This window comes from Physcomitrium patens, chromosome 16 (genome assembly GCF_059467195.1).
Source record: "Physcomitrium patens ecotype Gransden chromosome 16, ASM5946719v1, whole genome shotgun sequence".
Taxonomy (NCBI): Eukaryota; Viridiplantae; Streptophyta; class Bryopsida; order Funariales; family Funariaceae; genus Physcomitrium; species Physcomitrium patens.
Genome location: NC_143425.1, coordinates 2,761,519 through 2,782,831, shown reverse-complemented (window position 1 = coordinate 2,782,831; position 21,313 = coordinate 2,761,519). Strand labels below are relative to the sequence as shown.

Here is a 21,313-nt window from a genome sequence, read left to right as displayed (position 1 = left end):
GTATTCTTGGACACAATGGGTGCATTGTTTTTATTATTATTGTTATTATTATGAGCGGTAACACCAGAGCATCCAAGGCCCCTGAACTCCTCACAAAAGAAAAAGAAGGAAAAAAAAAAGAGAGTCAGGCAAAATCTGAAGAGTATCATCTTATCCATCACATGACTCTTTGGGGTTTCTATGCTGACAAGAGAAGGTGAGAGAGCCCACTACTTTCAAATCTTGTTGTTGGTTGAAATTGAGAAGCCTTTCTTAGTTGGTTTTATACTTAGGAAAATTAGTCAAATGAGAACAACAGAAAGAAAGTTGTCGACTGCCACACTCTCTGACGCCGCTGAACACCTGAAAAAGCTTCACCTCGATCTCTTCAAATCAAACTAAACAAGATTCTGCCATGATCAATTCCTGCTCGAGATCACTGACAGTCTCCGAAACCTTTTCTGCTTTTGCCACTCTGTCCCAGTGTCAATGTTCAATGCACCATTGCATGACATGGGTCTGGATTCTTACTGATAGCGTGATACGATTACTCCAATACCGAGTTCACAAGATTTGGTGCCAATCTCATGGTAACTACTGTTTGTCAACCACTTGGTCCAGTTCGTCAGGTTTCAGCTTGAAGCTGAAACAACTGTGGAGAAATCTTGAGGGAAGTTTCATGAGTTGTAAAACCGGATACTGTGGAGAATATGCGTCTCTTACCTGTCTATTTTGATAAGGTGTATGTTTTATAAAACCTCATCGTAATATGAAAAATCTCAAGAAATATAATATATCTTTAGCCCGTGGATCGTGGGCTACTGATAGTTGCTTTTACAAATGATCCGAGCATTGAGAGAAGATTTAGTTGATTTTTACAGCAGATCTCAGAATCTGGTATATCTGTTGAAGATACACAAAAACAGGATCAACAGCTGTGTGTCTTCTATTAGATTGCTGAAAGTCAAAATATTAATTCTCTACAAACTTGCTTATATTGCAGCACTAGAATATTCACACGCATCGGAAATTTTGAAGAACATAATAAAAGGCGGAATGAATTAGACAAAAGAAAAGAACACGACGAGAAAAACCAGAAACCTCCACAAATATTGCGCACTGACACTGAAAATCATGACGTATAGGGATACCAGTTTAGGACTATTCAACAAGCATGGACAGGATTCAGCTCACTACATGATTTAACATGCTTTTTAGGTCACTTAAAAAAGTAAGAATTACGCGTCAGCTGCCCACTTGCCATTTGCTAACCTCGCTGAATCGTTTTTTTCTCAATATGGAGCTTTCGGCACAAGTCATCGTATCACGATGTAGGCCCACATCATAGATCTGCAGGTTTTCTATCATTGTTACGTCAGACCGAACTTCAATGTCCGAATCAGATGCACTTCTTGCACTCTGCCATTGGGCCCCTGATATTGGGACTTGGGCTACCCATTCAGTCTAGGTAATGGTCCCTAGTGGATATAAAGAACTTTCTATTACCGTTTCCTAGTTTCGCTGAACGTGTTGCTTGTTAGAGGTGGGCCAGCGAGGACGAGCTGCGCTTCAAGCATAAAACGACACCATAGTCGAAAACAAGTTGTTTTTGAGGGATGTACGATGACTTTAATGAGGGAGGATTGGACTGATTACTAACCTCATTGAAGGAAGTACTCTTGATGAAGCGACGCCTCAGGAACTCCTACCAAATGCAAGCCATGAGTTACTGTCGACAAGATTTGTACACGGTCAAGACCAAGAGGGAGACAAGGCGATGCAAGTGCATGCGAGGAAAGACTGAAGATTCTTTCTACTACAATCTAGGGTGAGATGCCAAGGTCATTTCCTCCTGTTTCAGAACATGGATAGTGACTAAACAATTCCTTAGAGTAATGCAGATGTGGAGACCATCTGAGGTACGTCACGATGATTTGTATCAGGTTGTATTGAGCACTTACTTGCAATACCCAATTAGGAGATCCACGCCGAGGTTTCTAGTTGATGATCTCAGTCCATGTTCTCCGCAACAGCACTTCAGTCTTGAACCCGATGCTGCAGACCGAAGCAAATATCATTTGAACAACCTGCAGAAAGTGAACGTCAAGCCTATTGCAAATTGATATCAGTTGATTCTCAGAGGGGCCAACTATGCAATGGCTGTCCAATTCATCGTATCAGTTGGGGGCGTTCACTGATAAACTAGCAACAAGGTTTGAGGCTGACACACTTGAGCAGTCGTCGGATCCTTCGATCATCTTGATGCCACAAAGACTTTCGGCATCAGTATCTGGACAGTGACTGAGCATCTGTAAAGGCTTCATCAATATTACAAGGCCTACAACATAGCACTTCCTGGTTCGGCTCTCATTTGCGCAGCAGATCTGGCAGATAATTAGTAAGTCTTTCTTTATAACATATCTGAACCAGGATATTTTCTCACTTCCATGCACAAGTCTATTCACACTACTTGAGAAAGGCTAAATTCTCAAGACAAGTGGTTCACCTTCAGGCTCGAAAATCTCACATGAGAATCATCATCTGGCCACGGCGCAAAATGGCCAGCGGGTTTACAGCAGGCGATCAAACACCAAGGACACATAACTAAGTTAAGTTCAAGGCAGCTTAAACTTGATAATATACCCATCAACTCCACGAGTCATGTCTTAAAAGCATAAGGTACTCCACGTCGAGTTGCAGTTCAAGCAGAGGATAGAAGATTTTGCCCTTCCCGTGGTAATCACATACTACTGAAAGCTAGCTAGAGTTCCAGTAATCTTTCATTTAGCGATTCGCAAGTACTGGAATTGCTGTTATAGAACTAAACGCTATACAACATCAGATCTTTCTGGAGGACATGAACTAGATTACAACTTGTGTGTTGAACAGGGCTTGATATTAACCCTTCCAGAATTGAACGAAGCTGCGGAATCTGTGGCGCCTGCTCTGAAAACCAGGTCGAAGCAGTAGAAAGGTAATGCATGATCATGTGATAGTGTGGTAACAACTCACACTTAGTTTGGGTTAGCCATTGAAAAGTGTGAAACACTAACCGACAATTTTAGATGCCAATAACTATCGTCTGCGAGACAGGCTCTGGGCTTGGCTTGAATCAATCATTTGAACTGGATATATTTGAAGAAAGGGTCACCGTCAACGTGAGGTCCTGTTCAAGACGCTTACCCAAGAGAAAGACTTGGGACACCCCACACAAAGAACAGCTACTGAAATGCTTTGGGCTGAGGTATTCGCACCATTCTTACCAACCCTCCACTCTCCGGTTGGTCCCTTGAGTTGCTCCGCATCCGTGCGCACTAGTAATGCATCAAAGTGACGGTAGTTTTGAGCGCTCACTCTATCATCAACTTGCGTACTTGTCTCCACCCTAACCACACCCAGATGAAATGTTACTGGAGCTTAATGTTGCCTACATATGGCCCGCAAGTAATGTCAAGAACTTCATTAGTGCTTTTGATGAAGGCAGGAAGGAAGCTGACTGACAATTTTGAAGAATTTGGGTGTGTCGGTAGAAATTATTTACTCTATAGAGACTCACAGAGTGGCGACGGGTAATCGACGAAGCTCTAGGAAGTGGGCAGAATCATGTGAGAGGCCGCTTCATCTGAAATTGCCAAACCATATTTTGAATTGCATCAAAACCTTTGCTCTTTTTCCACAAATGTTGGCATGATGAGCACGTGGAGGTCGAAGTTGAGAGAGAGACGGAGAGTTTGTGAGGGGGTGGGGGAGGGGGACGGTGCATGACTGAATGGCACAGGTTTAGTTCTGCACGAACAGACTAAAGGAAGACGGTGACTAGGATAGACGATGAAGCCGGCACTGTCACTCTCTGGTGAAGTCCTTTCAAGCCGTAGAAGAGTCACTTCAACAGTACCCTAGGTAATCCTTATCGGGAAATGAAGCGAATCTTTCTATCTGGGTCGACGGTGGCCAGTCTGCACCAACTTCTTGCTTATTGGCTGTAAAAGAAATTGTCGGAGTAGCGCGCGTTATACACTTCCTGATTGACAGATTAACCGAAGTAAGTTTGTGCCTTGGAAATCTGGAACATGGTCAGAATTCCGAACTAGAAAAACAAATGAATTCAGTTTTGATGGAGAGTTTACTGGAGAATTTATGGTCTTCAAAATGCACTCTTTGAATTCAGAAAATACTCTTTTCTGGTCGGCAGGAACAACAGTATCAGAATTCAACTCAAAAAAGTACATTTACTTCACTTGCCGACTCGAACATGGCGGGAGATGGTCTTTCTTCCACTGCGAATATGATATTCATTGTAATTTACGTAATTTTGGGTAAGTTGTATCGAGAAAAGATGCAAACGTAATAAGAAAACTTTATAATTAAAAAATTTACATTCTGGACCCTAAACCTGATGCAGTGGCTGTCATAATTAATGGCTATCAATATTTCTTTTCTTTCTTTGTCGTTCTTATCATTCGAAGCATCTGAGTCCTTGACTTTTCTCTTTGATGAGGACAAGTCTTCAGGCCTCTGAAACTTCTATTTCTCTCGTGCTCTTTTGCTTCTGATCCTGTTTTGTCCCGATGTTGTTGAGTTCCAAGAGTCGATGCTTACCAACATCTAGCTGGAAACTCCACAAGCCCCAGCGGTCACCGTAGTATCTGTTCGCACCTCTGTTTTCACTCTCTTCAAGCATGTGGAGGGTTCAACCTCGTCCTGAGTCGTTTTTGTGGATTGTTTGCATCCCAAATTTGCGTGATATAATATAGGACTGCTAGTTTTATCCAATGCTTTGGCCCCGAATGTATGCCGTCTTCTTCATTTTCTGCTGCACTTGTAAACGTACGCTTATGAAGTATCTTCGGACGAGGGTGAAGAGTTTTGGGCTGGTGAAAGTATCACAAACGTTTAAGGTTGGAATGTGTGGTCTCTACTAGCCAGACGCTATTAGTGCAGGATCAAGAGGGAATGGACCTGTGACTTGGGAAGTAGCGTGCAGAGAATATGACCGTGAAATCGTTCTAAGCTTGAAAAATTCGAGTCAACGTCACTCCTTTGGAAGCTGAAGAGCAAGTGCGAAGCCGTTAGAGAATATCTGAGGACGTGTGAGTTGACAATTGCAATCTGAACTTAGAGTTCTTTTTTAATCTTCGCTTGTGTACTGCCTTCCTCCGTATGGACATGAAGATAAAAAGAATGCGTGGAGCAGTTGGGAGGGTCTCTTTTAAGATTTGGATTTCAAAGCAGCCTTAGGATTCGGTTACCAAGTAAGACTCATGACTTGTTCATTAAATTTCAGATCACGGGAGTAAAATTGAGAGGTATCTTCACATCACTTAAGGATGCCGGACCCAGCCGGACATGAAAGGACAGATAATCGAACGCAGGCGGTGTGTAAATATGCCAATTTTGACACCTCCAACCCGGCCAAGAAACCGTGTGCAAATTGTCCGCAAGGGAAAGGCCATCTAGAATTCAATCGACAGCGATGTCCGTATGAATCGAGCTGGGTTGAAGAAAAGCTAGCTGCTGGAAACTCCATCACAAACACCAAGTAAGCATCGACTTTCGCCTTATCCAATACTGCTGAAGCAAGTGACTAGAGCATATATATGAACATATATACACACACACACACACACACATATATATATATATATATATATGTCAGTTGGAAACTCTAACTTCTAGAATTGAAATTGGACATCGCCTTATCAGCTACAGGTTTTGTCACCGCCGATCTATCCTTACACATCGTCGACTCAGGAACCTGCACGTGATCGGAACTCATTCAACCCTAATGTTACGTTAGGCCGCCGGCAATGTTGCATTTTAGTGTCCTAGTTCCGAGCAGTGACCAGCCTCCACTAGATGCATGTGCACACATTAACGCTGAAGCTGTTAACCATACTGGCGTATCAGGAATGCTTTTTCGATTACGGATGCTGATGCAATTTAAATCTGTGGATCAGATCACTACTGATATGATTGTATCAGCATCTGTAATCCCTACAGTATATAATATTTGAATCACTCATAAATACGCCAACCTGGACCCATACTGACCCAATGAGTTGTGGTTCATTGTTTACAGGTCTTTACCAAGCTCCAGCAAGGGCAAGAGACATGAAGGCAGTACTTTGGTGAACGACGGCAAGGAACATGAGAATCCTTCCGAACATCTTTATCAAAAAATGACTTCGATGTCCCTGGGAAAAAGGGAGAAAACAGATATTTCGATTGAGGAGCACCTCAAAAATGTATTTCAGCATTCCTTATCTTCACAGTAGCTTTACATAATCAATAACTAAATTAACCGTAGATATTCTGTTTTATTCAACCTGCAGATGTGTAATCCTGTGCAAGTTTTAGTTTGGAACGTTGTAGTTTATTATCTCTCCATTATCTAGTTAGCTTAATCACGTTTAGGCTTTACTCTACTGCAAATGAAATATGTAGACAAATTAACATGAACAGTTTCACTCCGCAGATTTCAGTTTGACTTTGTGGTGTGATGATCTGCAGAAACGCTTGAAGCCATTTGAAGAACTTCAAGCAACCGAGAACTGTCACATTCCAGGCATGATCATGGACAACTCTATGGGTATTTGCATAGAGCCGACTGATCGTTCCTTGTTTTATTCGGATCCTACTCCGATGGGTATCGAGAATGATCGGCGGGTCTCATCGCTTCGTGTTGCTGTTCCTGGTTTTGAAATAGACATTCAGAAGGACAGGGTACGTCCAAGCCAGCTTAAGATCTACAACAAGTTAGATCCTCGAGAAATGGAGCTCATGACCACTGAAATGGACATTGAGGAAGATGGTCACTGAGGAAGATGGCCAGTGACAATACGTTCAGCTACAAAGGTCCATCCATTTTCAAGGCAAATTTCCATTCTAATGGAAAAAAAAACTACAATATTACTACAATGCGACATCCAACCATCGACTGCACATTTAAATAAAATTATACAGATGCAGTGATTCGTAGCTGTGAAGAATCTGCATCATAATTCGACGTGACCCCTTTCGGTTACGTCGCCCTACATCACTGAAGAACTATTATATTTACTGTGTTTTAAGCGCACATGGTCATGAGGGTCAATATGCTTTGGCCCTCCCATGTGCTTAATTCTTATAGAACAAGGTAGAGCTCTGTGGATTAAATGGAAGGCACTTTCCATCACAACCTCTCACACACGAACATACATTCATATTTATATAAATATAAGCTTTAAGAAATGTCTTATTTCATGAAATAGATATGCCATCAATTATTATGTGGCATTCTTTAACTGGACTTACTGCTGCAAAAAGTTACACAAGATTCAGTCACTCAGATTTCATACATTGTTGCATTAGGTCGTCTAAGTTATCCTTTTACTTCTTTGTGTAAATTGTGTTTAGTAGAGAGTCGAATTGCGATTTCGGAGAAATCTTGCAACATTTCAAAACGCTATTGCTCTCAGGAACTTCACCAGCAGGGTGTAATAGAGGCCAGCTCAGACAGAATTTCTTCGTGGTATTTGCGGTTGAAATAATACTGGTTTGGAAGCTCAAGTTAGTCTGAGACAATGGAGGAGCAGCTATCACCCCTGGGACGACGGAAGTGCCGATAGACGACCTTGCGCACCAAGCGGACAGATTCCAAGATTGTGTCGTTGGATTCCCAGATGATTGGTACCATCTACGAGAATGTGAACAAATTCAGATTGTCTTAGAACTGAATTTTGCTCTACTATCCTGCTGATGAACTCTGAAGCCGTAAAATTTCATAGGAATTAACATAAGAATCAGCTTTGAGGAAATAAAGCTTACCGATCTATTCCCAAATTGCGTATTCTAATGTAAATGAAATCTTCAACGACACTGAACATCTTCATTGCAAGCCTGGTATCCTCTTCGACGGATCTTTCCCTGCTGACATATCTTCCGACTCTTAGCAATCGAGAATAAATTACTGCCAACTTTGATGCAACTATGAAGGAGATGTAGGAAGGCGGTGGATATTATCCTTAAAAAAGGACCAATCTGACGTTGGTTGCCTCTGCAACAAGTTAGAACACCGGGTCAACTAACTCCTATACAACCAGAAAGACCACTTTCACAAATATGTAGGATATTAGTACATGCCAAAGTAGCAACCAGCGTCCATCTTACGACAAACACATTCAGAATATGGCAGAATGAAATACAGCGTTGTGTTTTTCGCATGTAACGCTGAATTTCCGTTCAAGCATTGCAGATCTGATGGGGACAACAAATTTTACCAGACAAGCCCGTGTCCCTTTCATCATGTTGGATTATTGGACAGCAATCTCATGTCAAGAGGTTGGAATCAATGTCGGAGATGTTGCAACTTCCACAGAGCAAGTCCAGGCAGACGGTGCTGGTGCCGTTCTGGGGGTGGAAAGTCATTAGCTTGCAGCAATAAACCTTCTACAATGCTGCGATTGAATCCCTGTTGAAGAGCTGGACTAACAATGAGAAATTTGAACAGCAATCGATGAGGCATCTGGTCCAGTACTTCTAGCGGCAGATTGACAAGTGCTATTTTATTCTAAATAGGCTGTCAACGAGCATTAATATGGGGAAGCAATATTGAGTATGCGCCGTGATCGGTAACAGCGAGGGTTAAAGATATTCACACGACGCAGGATGTCCATTTACTTCTTGAAAACCCACATCCTCCGCGCTCGCAATTTAGCAATTAAATGGAGGAGATATTATTATATAATCAAAATAGAGCTATCTCACCGACGATATCTTCTCAACCATAAACCCCCACCAATCATGTGAACATAGAACACTTTCCAGCAGGTCCAGTTATCACTTACCATTGTAAGCATTTCTCCAGCTCTTTCTGCACGATCCATCTCCCTCCCCAGCATGCGAAGTTGAACGATTTCGCAGGTACTCAGTGAAGCTATTTCTGAAGAGACATTCAACGATGCAGCTTACAGTAGCAGAGCATCCTCCGCAACCCGAACCACTCTTTCCACTATCCCACAGGACGCGAAACGTGGTCATGGCGTTTGGGTTAAGCGAGGTGACCATGTCTCCGGATTTGGAAAGCCAGATGGCTGAGGCATCACTGATTCTCACAGCAAACTGAATAGTTCAAGGAGATATCAGATCACAGAGCTCAATCTCACATCTGCTGGGACCTCCAAGAAAGACAAAAAAGAATAAAAAATTAAAAAAAAATGGCGATCTTCGACCCATCTCACGAGAAAACCTGCACCATCGGGCTTGCCAAACGTCAAATCTCACTGAAGGAGCCGAAACCTTCTAGCAACTAAACAAACAGGCAGCACCTTCAGAGGTTCCGCCGAAAAAGGTAATCGGTCAACAAAATTATTGAAGATAATCTTAGAATCCATCCTGCAAGGGATCAACTGGAAGCTCGGCAGTGGACTAAAACGAAAGCCGTGCTATTGTTGGATGTTTACCAGTTCCTCTAAGAAGAAATGATCTGTCTGCGAACGGAACAGCAAACCGCAAACTAGGGTAATGGGGTAGTTGCACGAATCATGTCATGTAGAACACCAGCTCGATCTTCCCGCCACCAATCCATCGACATTAAACGAGCTCATGATTGCGGCACACTTTCCATTCACCCACTTCCAAGAAACACTCTTTCAGGAAAATATGTGGCATGCTGCCAGCGTGCCCCTCCTGTGAAAAGGCTCTCGCCCGAATTATCCAACTTCATACGAATCTTGTAATGGATCCTCTCATGACCCAAATCCCGCAACCGTGATCAATGAGGCGTGTTTAGCGGCAGTTGTCGCCCAGCGGCCGTCCATAGTGAAACCGACCCCTGCCACAAACCTTTCCTGAAGTACTTCTTCAGATTCACATGGATTTAGTCCGACCTTGCATCAATAACTTGCTTAGCTCGTTGGTATGATTCTTCATCGCGTGCCTTTGTTGTCCACTCCAGCCGTTCAAGATAAGCCCAGACTTTCTTTCCAGCATCGAGTTCAGATAATTGCTCGCGACTGATGCGTTCCAGGAATCTTTCTTTTTCCGTCGCAATAAGTCAAGACAGCGGTGTTCGTTGGGCCCCGTCGTCACAGCTGTTGATGCATCTGCTAGATTGTGAACGATGCATCTACCGATCCCCCCCCCCCACCTCCCCCTGGTCTATCATGCATCGGCAGGTGCTAGAGCCATTGTCAATCATGCGTGCTGTTGAACTGGGTCTAGGTTCTGCACTAGATTGGAAACCGATGTCCACGATCTAGCGATGGCGAAAAGTCGTTTCACAATAGCGGTGCAGCAATTATGCAATTGGCCGGAAAGGCAACAAGAAGCAGGAAGTAGAATTTTTTGAGTGAGAGCACTGGCGCATTCAGGTTCCGACTGCTTCTCCGTTGCAGAAGCATTCAACGGAGACTCGGAGTCACGCCGTTGAATTGTAGGAAGCTCCTGTTGCCGCGACGCCCCTTCTCCGCCGAATTCACCCGCTTGGCCCTCGTCGGTTTTGGCTTTTTCTGGGGCATCGATCATGTCGATGGGCTTTAATAATTTGTGTCCCGTTATCATGCTACTGCAGGTTTCCGTTGCCCTTGCACACGAGCATCGTCTTGTGTTTTGTCCACCAAAATGATGTGGTATGGAAAAAGAGGATACTCAATAATAAGCTGCGGTACTCGAATTCTTTCAAAATTAAGCTTAAATTTGATGTTCACGTGTATTATTTTTGCATGATTGTTTGAATGATTGTAGAATAGAAGTTTAGCAATGCAGAAATATATACTTGTTTAGCAATGCAGAAATATATATATATATATATATATTAGATAGTACATAAACATTGCATATTATTTGGAATTTTTTCATCTGTTTTAGAAAACAAACAAATAAGAAATATTATTAGAATTAGTGTTTTGAACTTCTTAGAAGATAATAAATAACTTCATTTTTACATTTTCACAGCACAAGATTTTAAAATTGTAAAATTTAACAAAAAAATATTTTATAATTATAAAATAAGAAATTCAAATTAGTATATAAAAAAATTCAAGATATATATATTTTTAATGACTTATTTGTAGTTATAAAATGCTAGGAATACTATTATTTTTATAATCTCAAGTTTACATAGATAGCCATTGGACTTTATCTTATAGGCGAAATTTTAGATGGCTTTTCTTACAAAATGTATATCTTGCAATTCTATTATATGTGAAAAAAAATATATATATACTTCTTAGAAGGTTCTAATAAATATTGCAAGAGGGGTTTTTCTCTCTTGATTATTTTCATAAACCAACAGAAAGATGTAAAGAAGCAATCAACTAATGCACCAAAAATTAGATCTTAATTACTGGTGGTCTCTATATAATTGTATAAAAGAGATGTTTTTTTGTTTAATAAGATTTTTTTGTGATTTGATTAATAAAAAGTATTTTAATGATTTAAAGATTTTATTACATAATTTTTAAAATTATTCTGTAAAATAATATTCATATACAAAAAATTTGTATATTATTTAAGTGTGATAGTAACAAAATATAAAGTCCATCTATACTAAGTTTTGTACATGAAATAAGAGATAGAACTTGTATATTAAATGTATACCAAATAGTCTTTAGAGTATTCTAAATATTATGATTTTAAATATTTTGCTTGAAATAAAGTAATTATTTTTACATTAATTTTTGAAAATTTAAGATCAAATATATTTTGAAATGGATGGTATTATAATTTTTTGTTAGATTAATTTTTTAAAAAGTTATATGTAATTTTGAAATATAACATCAAGTTTTGTGGTATAAAATTTGGTTTATTGTAGTATTATCAAAATAATTATTAATAAAAGTACTAATACTATTTTTACTAATTAAAATTTTCTATCAACATATTGAAAAGAAACCTATTATTTATCAATCCAAGTTAGATAATCAACTATCTTTTATTATATTATTAAAAAATTATAATGTAAAATCATGTATAAAACATCTAATTAATATTGCATATAAATTCATATTTAAAAATCATACATTTATAAGAAAAAGTTTAAATATTTTAAAATTTGATATATAATAAAAATTAATTCAAGAAAGAATTAAAAAATTATTAGATAATATGGCATTTTAAAGAGATTGTTTAATATCACCAATTTTAAGCAAGATCATATATGGTTGTTCAAATGTAATCCATAACATCCACATTCGAACTTTGATATTTTTAAGCAGTGCTATGGTTTTTCATATCACATATTAGATGCATATTCTTGACATGTAAAATATATAAAAAAATAAATAAATTAGATAATAAAAATTTTAATATACTCTATAATATATTAATAACAACTTCTTTTATTAATTAATTATATATATACACACATATATGAATGATTTATCTTTTTATTCTAATTTAGCCAATTCAAACTCATTAGAGTGTGCAAAAGAAAATAGAATTAATAAAAAAATAAATAGAAAATAGAAAATCCAATGAAATAAAATACCACCTTTGAAATTGTTGGAGAATACAACTGCTTAGAAAATTATTATAATCCTAGGAATATATTACTTGGGGACCCAGAGAATTAACCTAAAGTTTGTGAATTCTATATAAATATAATTTCCTTAGTTGTATTTATTTATTATTTGGATTCTTTTTAGTAAGAAAATTCATATTTGTTGAAATAGAAGGTGACTAAGGTATAAATAAAAAAATAAAATAAAAATGATTTATTTTTATTTTTATTTTTTATCTGAAAAAATTTCCATTCCATATTCTAATAGTATGCCCACAATTGAAACATTGTTTCACTAATTCGAAAAAATTAAATATAATAGGAATAATTGAAGTTTTTATGGATATATAGTAATGCCAAAAATATCACCAATCATCAAATTGTAAATTCGTTGGAATTCTTATTGAATCCCATAATCAAATCACAAAAAACATCACAACTTTTTCTTTTTCTTTTTCTTTTGCTTTTTGTACATATTTTTTTGAGATTATATTTTCATTATATTGTCTTGATGTGCACATTTTTTCTTTCTGCATCCAAACTCCCATCAATATTGGTCGCGTCAGGGATGATTGGTATCGGATTGTCGCATTCACACTGGTAGGGCCCAAGTCTGGCTCCATTTCAGTCAGAACCCCCCTCATCAATCAGTGAGAGCCCCCTTCCCCTACTGGCCTCACAGGACCCCACTACCTCTTAGACTCCCATCACTAACCCCCCTCCCCGGAACTAACCCACCCCAAGTACCCCCCAACCCGAGACTGAACCCCCAAAGTCACACCTGGGAGTAACAGAAAAGCAACAACAACAGCGTTCCCCCCTCACTGGCTCACTGGCTCACTGGCTCATTCACATAATGGAATGGAATGAGATGAGATGGAGCAGCAGCCCATTTCTACCACCACCACCACTCCTACCTCCCCCTTGTTTGCTTGCTTGATTGCTTATTCACTTTTCTCGAAGCTGGCTCCAGTGCTTCGCTGCCCACAGTGGGCCATGCTTTCAGGACTGCTGACGGTGATGCTCCTAGCGCACAGCTTCAGCTTCCCCTCCCTCCACACACCACACCCCCCCCCCCCCCCCAATGTTATACTAGAATACATGAGATTATGGGGGACTGGCTGTTGTTGTTCAAACGTAAAGCTGATTGTTTATCTGCAGAAAACTAGAATGGGGGGAGGGGGGGGGCCAGTTGTGTGCTCTTTGACTAAATGATGTGCTGAGTGATGAATGAGTGATGATCCGGAAAAGAGCACGCAATTGCCAGTAAAAAGGAGAGAAGCAGTGGGAATGGGTTTTTGGCGTGTGGCATGAAAATGATGCGGCGTCTGGGCCGGATAGTATTGGTGTGGGTGTTGTGTTTGTTCTTTTAATTTGGTTTTTTCTACTGTTATCTGGTCCGGAAGCAATGGTGGGGACGAATTGATGATTGAATTGAATGCAGGCCCAGCCTCACACTAACAGCAATAATATTCACAATAACTCCCCGTTGTTGCCTATCATAAATGGGCCATGGCCTCAAATATCACAGTCCCATTCTCGCCTTCCCTTCCCACCTCTTTTCTCCTTTCGCGCGTGCTTCATTTTCTTTTTCTTTTTCTTATTTTTGACGAAAATTGGGAGAACCCGTCCAATTATCTATTTGTAAAGGAGAATACTTGTGTGGATAATTCGACCTCGAAGAAGTCGAAGAAAACAAGAGACTAGATGGAGTCATTGTTGAAACTCGAATTTCGTAGAACAGGTTCAAAGCATCAACGACTAGTTTCTGAAAAAGTTCTTCCCAAGTAAAACCCCATTTCATCTTTTCTAAAACACAGTAACGAATAAAAAAAACATTTCGCACACACATACATACACATATAGATTCGTGATTTTATATACGTTTAGTAAACTGGATTTATTTATTTATTTTTCCAGGTTTCTAAATTGATCTCACTTCAATTCACAAGCTTCGCCAAAAGCGTCAACGCCCATCTGTTCATGCATGTAACATTCGTCAATCATTTTTCCGTCTGAAAATACCAGTTAATGACTTTGAAAATAAAAATATATTAAATGATGCCCATGTGGTATGCATATTGGGGTCTTATTGTTGTAGAGAATATTTAATTTCTGAGATTAGCATTAACATTAGTATTTCTTCCATAAACATTAGTATTTGTGTTTTCTCACTGTATTTGAAGGGACAAGGGTGGGAGTCTAGATGTTGACTACGTGGAATTTCCGGACATAGCCTCGTGTGTCCAACTGGAATGAAGAATAAACCGGCGATCTCTCCTGACGTCCTGCGCTCATGTCGATTAATTGGTGGGACCATTGTCAGGCTGCCACTGTAAACTCAGATATCACCCACATCAACTGCTTGATCCCTAAGTTTGGTGATCAGATTACTTTCATAATCACATTTGCTTCTAGCCGACGAAAGATCGAGCACTACAATGCTAGTAATCGATCAGCAGATCGCTTCCATCATACGCGGCTGATGGGTGATGAACAAAGGTAGCAACAGACTTCTCCATGAATGATAAGAGAGAGAGATTTTAACCGCCATTCTTCATCACTCCATTTTGCTTGTTTCTACAAGTGTCCACTGAAGAGATTTTGGAGAAATGGATTTCCCTCACCATATCTTTTATGTGGAAAATTTTGGTTCTATTCTCCTGGAGATGGGGCATGGTTGGAATCGGGCAGCATATAGCACATGTACGTTTTGTTCCCAATAACTTCAGGTGCCGACGACGACGACGACGCTGGATGTGGTTAGTTCGCGTCGAGGGGAGTCCAACGATCGGCACTGCTGATCGACTGAGGAAAAGCAGCGAATTGATTGGAAAGTCCAAGAGTGCCTGCAGGTGCGATGAGCAGTCGGACCACGGATTAGGCTTTCTGGCGTTACAGATGAGTGCAATCGACGCTGCTGCAGCAGATCGATCCAACTCTTTGAACCGAGCTTGGAAGGTGTGGTAACAAGTAATCATCGTATCGACAAGTGAAAAGAGGGTGGCGTACCAAATTCCTCGCGGTAGAATCCGGGGATGGGAAGCGGTCGACAGCTCCGGTCCCACGGAGCTTGACACTGCCTGACGATGACTGACTTGCTTGGCCCACTGGCAACCTGGACGTAGCGCGGTGGTTTCGACGCCTTCCTCTGGACAACACCCGCTGTCAGATGGCTTCATCATCGTCTCCCTCTCGCTTCCAGGCAATCCTCCTCGCAACCTCGCTTGACCTCCACGGGTAAATCAACGCCGCAATTTCCACACAATTTGATTTGTAAAGATCAAGCTTGAAATCACGTACATTATACCCGATATTCCAAACTGTAAAGTCCACGACTTTTTCAAGATGCAAGTTATATGAAAATTGTGAAAAACTCGGAATATCTTGTTTCGATGTTGTATGATGAGGCTGTAGGAAATTAGAAATAAATAAATCTGACAACACTGAAGAGATTTCGATGATGGGCTTGTTTCAATGTTTTCTTTATTTATTTATTTGTGTTGTTATTATTATTATTATTATTATTGTGTTCTTGAGCTTTCACACAGTGCTTGGTGGGAAGAAAGGTAGATTAATTTTTTGTTTGAATTTTCTCATTTTATAATCATTCCTCATCAAACATTCATCTTTACCATGATAGTCATTTCTCCCATTCTGTCAAAGACGATATTTTTGTTTTCGTTTAATTACTTATTATTTTGGTGATGTGGGGTAAACTGAACCTAAAGACACACTCGTCCCAGTCGGTTCTTTCAATTGTGCGAGAGCTCAAGTACAAAGCTTCGGCGTTCCTGAAAAAGGAGCATTTCTGTATCTGAAGCTTCTCAGGATCATCGCCTTGCGCTGCCCACATTCCGGAGCAGCTGGACTGCGCATCTGCTGACTGAGGTCCCGGCCTAACTCTGCATTTTGCTGCTCCCAGTTTGTTCGTTTCGTGAAGGTTGATTCGCGGTGCTGCCGTTTTGACAGATTGGTGGAGTGTTGCAATGCGACAATCAGCTGTTCAATAAGTGAGGAAGTCTCAGAGTTGTGATCGTTCGTCTATCTACTTTTGGAACCGGCTTCATTTATAAAGGGTTTCAATTCGGTAGGAGCTATTCGTAGAGATCGTATTCTGTGGAGCATCGCTTGTTCGTGTGTGAGTGTGTTTGTGTGTGAGAGAGAGACAGACAGACAGACCGATAGGCAGACAGAGTAAGTCTGATACTTTCAGATTTGGTTGTTGGGAGAAAAGGTGCTTCATACTTAGAAGAGGGTGGATAAGTGCCGTTTTGTATTGAGGTGTCCGATTTCTAGGCTGCACTTCGATCGATACAACCGGAAGCAGTTTGACCACGCTGAGGTATACTTCAGCTATGGTGCTTTGGGTTTCCATTTTCCATACTAAGGTTGAGTTTCCTGTGTATCTCCCCCGTCGGTGACTGTAATGGAGTGTTTTCGTGTCATTGGCTGGCACGCGCACACACACACACTTTCACTCACTGAGTAGCACTTGCAACCATAGGAATCGAAGGCTGTATCCTGGCATCCTTCTGCAGGACAAAACATAGCTTCTAGTTTGTAATGTGGGATTTGCCGAATCTTGTCCCTTGATCTCAGTACCGAGTAAACTAGAGAACATAACTCTTAGCTAACAAATAGCTTTCTCGAGTTGATTATCCTTGCATGTTTCGTAAGTCAGTTACATCTTACCAAGAATCATTTGCAATCGAGATCTTTTCTGGAACAGCCAGATATTGCAGGCTTGAAATTGTTATTTGATGAATGTCGTCACTCTTGCACCCCGCTATGTCTTACAGAGTACAGTCAAGGAGTCTCAGCTGTTTTTATTCTGCCATAGCCAATTTGTACAAATGTCGACACTGTGGCGTTGGGATGCTGTTATCATGCCATGGTTCCTCGTTTGCACAACCCTCATCGAATTAAACAGATATCTCGCGGAATGTGCAACACTTTTAGCACAGGTTTATGTTTTAATTTTAATTTCTTTTTTTTTAAAACCCATTGCAGGATCGTAACAGTTTACTACAAATTGGGGGTTGAATAATTCTAACATCTGTAATTTTTTTGCAGCAGGTCGAATCAACCCACCGTGAAAGTGTTGCCCTTGGGTGTTCGTAACCCAAGATGGCCCAGGAAAGAAGCAGCGCGAGGATTTTTATAGTTGCGGTAGGGTTACTTGCGGCCGTGCATGCAGTAGCGGCTAAGGATATCAATGTAGGGGGAACCCGGGGTTGGGACTACGCACCGCCTTCAGATGCGGCTTACTACGACACTTGGGCATCGAAGGAGACGTTCACGGCAGGGGACAACCTAGGTAAGTACCTCTCAACCTTCCCTCCTTTTTTTTACTTCGTTGTTGCTCAAGGTGGTCCCTTACACTCTGATAAATCCTGAGTAATGAAAGTACCCTGATCTTCTCTCGTCCATTGTCGCAGTATTCTCATACACTCCTGGTGCACATGATGTGCAAGTCGTAAGTGCGACAGAGTACAATGCCTGTTCAATGAGCACCGGCAAGAAGTATCTATCCGGAGGGGACAGTGTCTCACTCCCCACGCCTGGTACTTATTATTTCGTCTGCAGCTTCCCTTCTCACTGTGACATGGGCATGAAGATGAAAATTACGGTGAAAGCTGCTGGTGGTGTGCCTCCAGTTGTCGCTCCTGTTACTCCTCCCGTGACACCCCCAGTGAGGGCTCCTACTCGTGCACCCCTTGTGGCTCCTGTGCCGGCTCCCGTCGTTAAAGCCCCAGCTCCAGCTCCGGTTATCAAGGCACCCACGCCAGGGCCAGCTTTGGCTCCTGTTCCTTCACCCACTGACGCGCCAACACCCTCTGAGAATCCTTCTACAGCACCAACTCCTGGCTCCTCCATTGCCCCCGGACCGGAGTTGCCACCCCCTCCGCCATCTGCTGCCGTTTCAATCCACCAGTGCTTGAGCTTCGTCGGAGCTGTAGCTGTGGTTGCGTTTTGCGTTCTTCGGTTCTAAGCTGATCCAACCATAGTTGTTCCAGTCCTCAGAATGGGCGGCAGGTTAGAGGTGAGATCGACCAACGAAGTACTTCAGTAGCCTGACAATAGAAGGCGAAGGACACCAGCAGTAGCGAGCGATGATGCGAAATGCATCCTGCTTTCCAAGCTAGATTTTCAGTACTATTCCTGATGATTTCTTCGGACGCTATGTTCCGATGAACTGGCTAGATTATGTACAAACCAGCATAAATTCTTCTCGTGTTTTTTTTTTGTATTGTGTTAGATTTTTTTTTTTTTTTTTTTTTTTTTTTTTCTGATCCGCTGTATCCACACAACCGTTGAATTGTCGACCTCTACTCCGCATCAAACTCGTCCGTGCGGCGACGATGGTGATCGATATCAGCAGAGGTGCTCCGATATGCTCAGCACTCCATATCCAAGCCCACTGTTGCTGCGCTTCCTGATCACCATATCACGCCAATTCACTCTCCACGGCCAAACACGGACATCCGTGTTGTTGGATCTACCAACACGCGCCAAGTGTGCGGCGACGTTGGCGTTATGTTCTTCATGTGGGCACCCAGCATTAAAACTGCACTCATTGCAGCTACCTTAATTTTGTTCTAGTTTGTAGATCGATTTGCAGGCTGCCGAAGCATCGATATACACACGATTTTTGCATTGTATAATCTGCAGCCACCGATCGGTTCGACGGCGGCGCATGGATTGGAAGAAAGGCGGTCGAGACGTACATTGAAGCATGAATGCGATTGAAGTTTAGATGTGAGAAACACAGCTTTTATAGTTTTGTATTGAACTGGTGATGTCAATTTTGATAGATGTAACGGTTTGAAGTTGTGATAGAGTTATTTTGGAAGCGTCATGTTGGCAAAATAAAATGTGTAGAAATGAGTGAGTAGGCTAAATTGTGTAGTCCAAAAAAACTGATTCTCAATGTAGAAAAATTAAAGATTGGTGAGAATGTCTCAAAATAAAGAATAGAAGATTTAAAGGATTTAAAAGAAATATGCTAAGTACTTGAAATTTTTTAAGAATATTTAATTGTCACACTCTTAAGCTTAGATTAATGAAATATATGTATTAAAAATTGTGATTAGAATTTGATAAGGAAATATTTTAAAGCACATTTTAGAGTGATTACAAATTTTTATAGCATTTTATTAATTTATTAATTTGGAGATAGATGAATGTCATAAATACTTTTTTGAAATAGATAAATTAAATTATTTTTCGTTATATATCAAATCTATTTAATTTAACGAAATTTAATATACTAAAATTATTTAGTAAGGTATCTTATTTATTTTATAACTTTTGTAGATATAAATGTTATAAATTATGTAAAAAATATGAATTAAGTAATATAAATTTATAAATTAGAAACAACCTTTGTTTTAACAAATATTATTAGATAAGCACGAAATATTAATTGAGAGGTAAAAAATAACTAAGGTATGTTTTTGATAAGAAATATATATATAAAACATAAAAACTAAAATAAATAATTAATACTAAAATTATTATTTAAACATTCCAATTTTATAATTTTTTACATATAAAAAACAAATTCATACAAAAAGATCATAAAATTTATTTTATACTTTTATAAATTTTATACTAATCTTACATCAAAAAATTTAAAAAATACTCTATTTTAATTTAAATACATAGATAGTGTGTATAGAAATAAATTGGATTAGTAATTTTTTTTATATAATATTCTTAATCCATATGATTTATTTGTAATATAAACCTCTATAGCTATTTTAAAAGATTGTGGTTGGTATTTGCTTAGGCTTTATAAAAAAGAATCATTGGTGTTATTTGCTCGGGCTTTGTAGATAAAATAGTAAATAATGCTTACTATATTAGGTATTTAAATATATATATATATATATATATATATATATATATATATATAAGTATTAGTTAACATTCAAGTATATGTTAGGGACATATTCCTTAGAACTTTCTAGAGAGAAGTTTCTAGAACCTTCTAGAAAATAAGCCTCTGGAACCTTCTAGAAGAGAAGCCTCTGGAACCTTTTAGAGAGAAGTTTCTAGAAGCTTCTAGAAAGGAAGTCTCTGGAACCTTCTAGAAGAGAAGTTTCTAGAAGCTTCTAGAAAGGAATCCCCTGGAACTTTCTAGAAGCTTCCTAGTTAATAGAAGTAGCTTGAGAAGTTTCTAGAACCTTCTAGAAAGGAAGCCTCTGGAACCTTCTAGAAGCTTCCTAGTTAATAGAAGTAGCTCAAGAAGCTTCCTAAGTAGGAGTATATATAGGGATTGAGGTTGAAGAGTTCTTCAGTCTCGATAATACATCTCTTGGAGTTCTAGCTCACCTTTCTGGTGTTGTTCTTGTACTCATCTGTTTAATCTAGTTCTGCCACTTCTTCTTCAACTTCTTGTTAGATTTCAAGTCTGTATTTTGTGTCCATGATAGTTTGTCGAGACTACACTAACTTGAGATATCAGAGCTAGTTCTTTCTTAGTAGAGTGTGGATTACCCCTCTACTTGAAGGTATACTAGCATTTTTTAGAGGTTGCGGATTACCCTCCTCTAAACTGATACTTTTTTGTTACAATATTGGAGTCTTATTCTTCTTGGAGAGAGTGGATTACCCCTCTTCTTGAAATTTTTAAGGCGTTTTATAGGTTGTGGATTACCCTCCTATAAACCAATATTGCCTCTTATAGGGTCATTTTTGTCCTTCTTTTAGAATGGCCGGAGGTCAAGACATTAGTATGACAGAAAGTTCGGAGTCTAAGTTAGATACTATTATGAATGCCCTCGCTATGTTATCACAAAGAATTGCAGAGATTGAAGGAGTGGTGGCAAGGCTTCATAATGATGGAGT

The 21,313-nt window shown here is 39.8% G+C and overlaps 3 protein-coding genes and 1 long non-coding RNA gene across 47 annotated transcripts; 2 read left to right on the top strand and 2 right to left on the bottom strand.

Moving 5' to 3' along the window:
* Window positions 1-222: 222 nt before the first annotated feature.
* On the bottom strand, window positions 223-3,772 carry LOC149987591 (uncharacterized). 18 transcript variants are annotated; one of them, XR_016506903.1, is made up of 5 exons: window positions 3,536-3,772; window positions 2,210-3,364; window positions 1,941-2,066; window positions 1,640-1,708; window positions 223-882 (listed from the first exon to the last, which is right to left on the bottom strand). It is a non-coding gene; the product is annotated as an uncharacterized LOC149987591 (long non-coding RNA). The 18 variants fall into 18 exon arrangements; XR_016506905.1 differs by having other exon boundaries at window positions 3,234-3,364; window positions 3,536-3,767; XR_016506897.1 differs by having other exon boundaries at window positions 2,486-3,364; window positions 3,536-3,762.
* Window positions 3,773-4,516: 744 nt separating this feature from the next.
* LOC112293958 (uncharacterized) lies at window positions 4,517-7,267 on the top strand. The gene is made up of 4 exons (XM_024543990.3): window positions 4,517-5,069; window positions 5,264-5,518; window positions 6,059-6,224; window positions 6,490-7,267. The coding sequence occupies exons 2-4, from the start codon at window positions 5,307-5,309 to the stop codon at window positions 6,796-6,798; spliced, it is 687 nt and encodes a 228-aa protein (XP_024399758.1). The 5' UTR covers window positions 4,517-5,069; window positions 5,264-5,306; the 3' UTR covers window positions 6,799-7,267.
* A 63-nt stretch (window positions 7,268-7,330) lies between these two features.
* LOC112293960 (uncharacterized) lies at window positions 7,331-9,057 on the bottom strand. 19 transcript variants are annotated; one of them, XM_073539629.2, is made up of 4 exons: window positions 8,805-9,057; window positions 8,238-8,439; window positions 7,786-8,014; window positions 7,331-7,654 (listed from the first exon to the last, which is right to left on the bottom strand). In XM_073539629.2, exons 3-4 carry the CDS (start codon window positions 7,848-7,850, stop codon window positions 7,348-7,350), a joined length of 372 nt encoding a protein of 123 aa, XP_073395730.1. In that variant the 5' UTR covers window positions 7,851-8,014; window positions 8,238-8,439; window positions 8,805-9,057; the 3' UTR covers window positions 7,331-7,347. The 19 variants fall into 14 exon arrangements, 11 of the variants coding, with proteins under 11 accessions (XP_073395730.1, XP_073395729.1, XP_090112837.1 ...); XR_016506892.1 differs by having other exon boundaries at window positions 8,238-8,428; XR_016506893.1 differs by having other exon boundaries at window positions 7,786-7,884; window positions 8,238-8,428.
* Window positions 9,058-16,275: 7,218 nt separating this feature from the next.
* Window positions 16,276-18,706, top strand: LOC112293735 (blue copper protein 1a). 9 transcript variants are annotated; one of them, XM_073539812.2, is made up of 4 exons: window positions 16,276-16,348; window positions 16,430-16,470; window positions 17,537-17,777; window positions 17,899-18,706. In XM_073539812.2, exons 3-4 carry the CDS (start codon window positions 17,588-17,590, stop codon window positions 18,450-18,452), a joined length of 744 nt encoding a protein of 247 aa, XP_073395913.1. In that variant the 5' UTR covers window positions 16,276-16,348; window positions 16,430-16,470; window positions 17,537-17,587; the 3' UTR covers window positions 18,453-18,706. The 9 variants fall into 9 exon arrangements, with proteins under 9 accessions (XP_073395913.1, XP_024399287.1, XP_090112834.1 ...); XM_024543519.3 differs by having other exon boundaries at window positions 17,534-17,777; XM_090256708.1 differs by having other exon boundaries at window positions 16,430-16,547; window positions 17,534-17,777.
* Window positions 18,707-21,313: the final 2,607 nt, after the last annotated feature.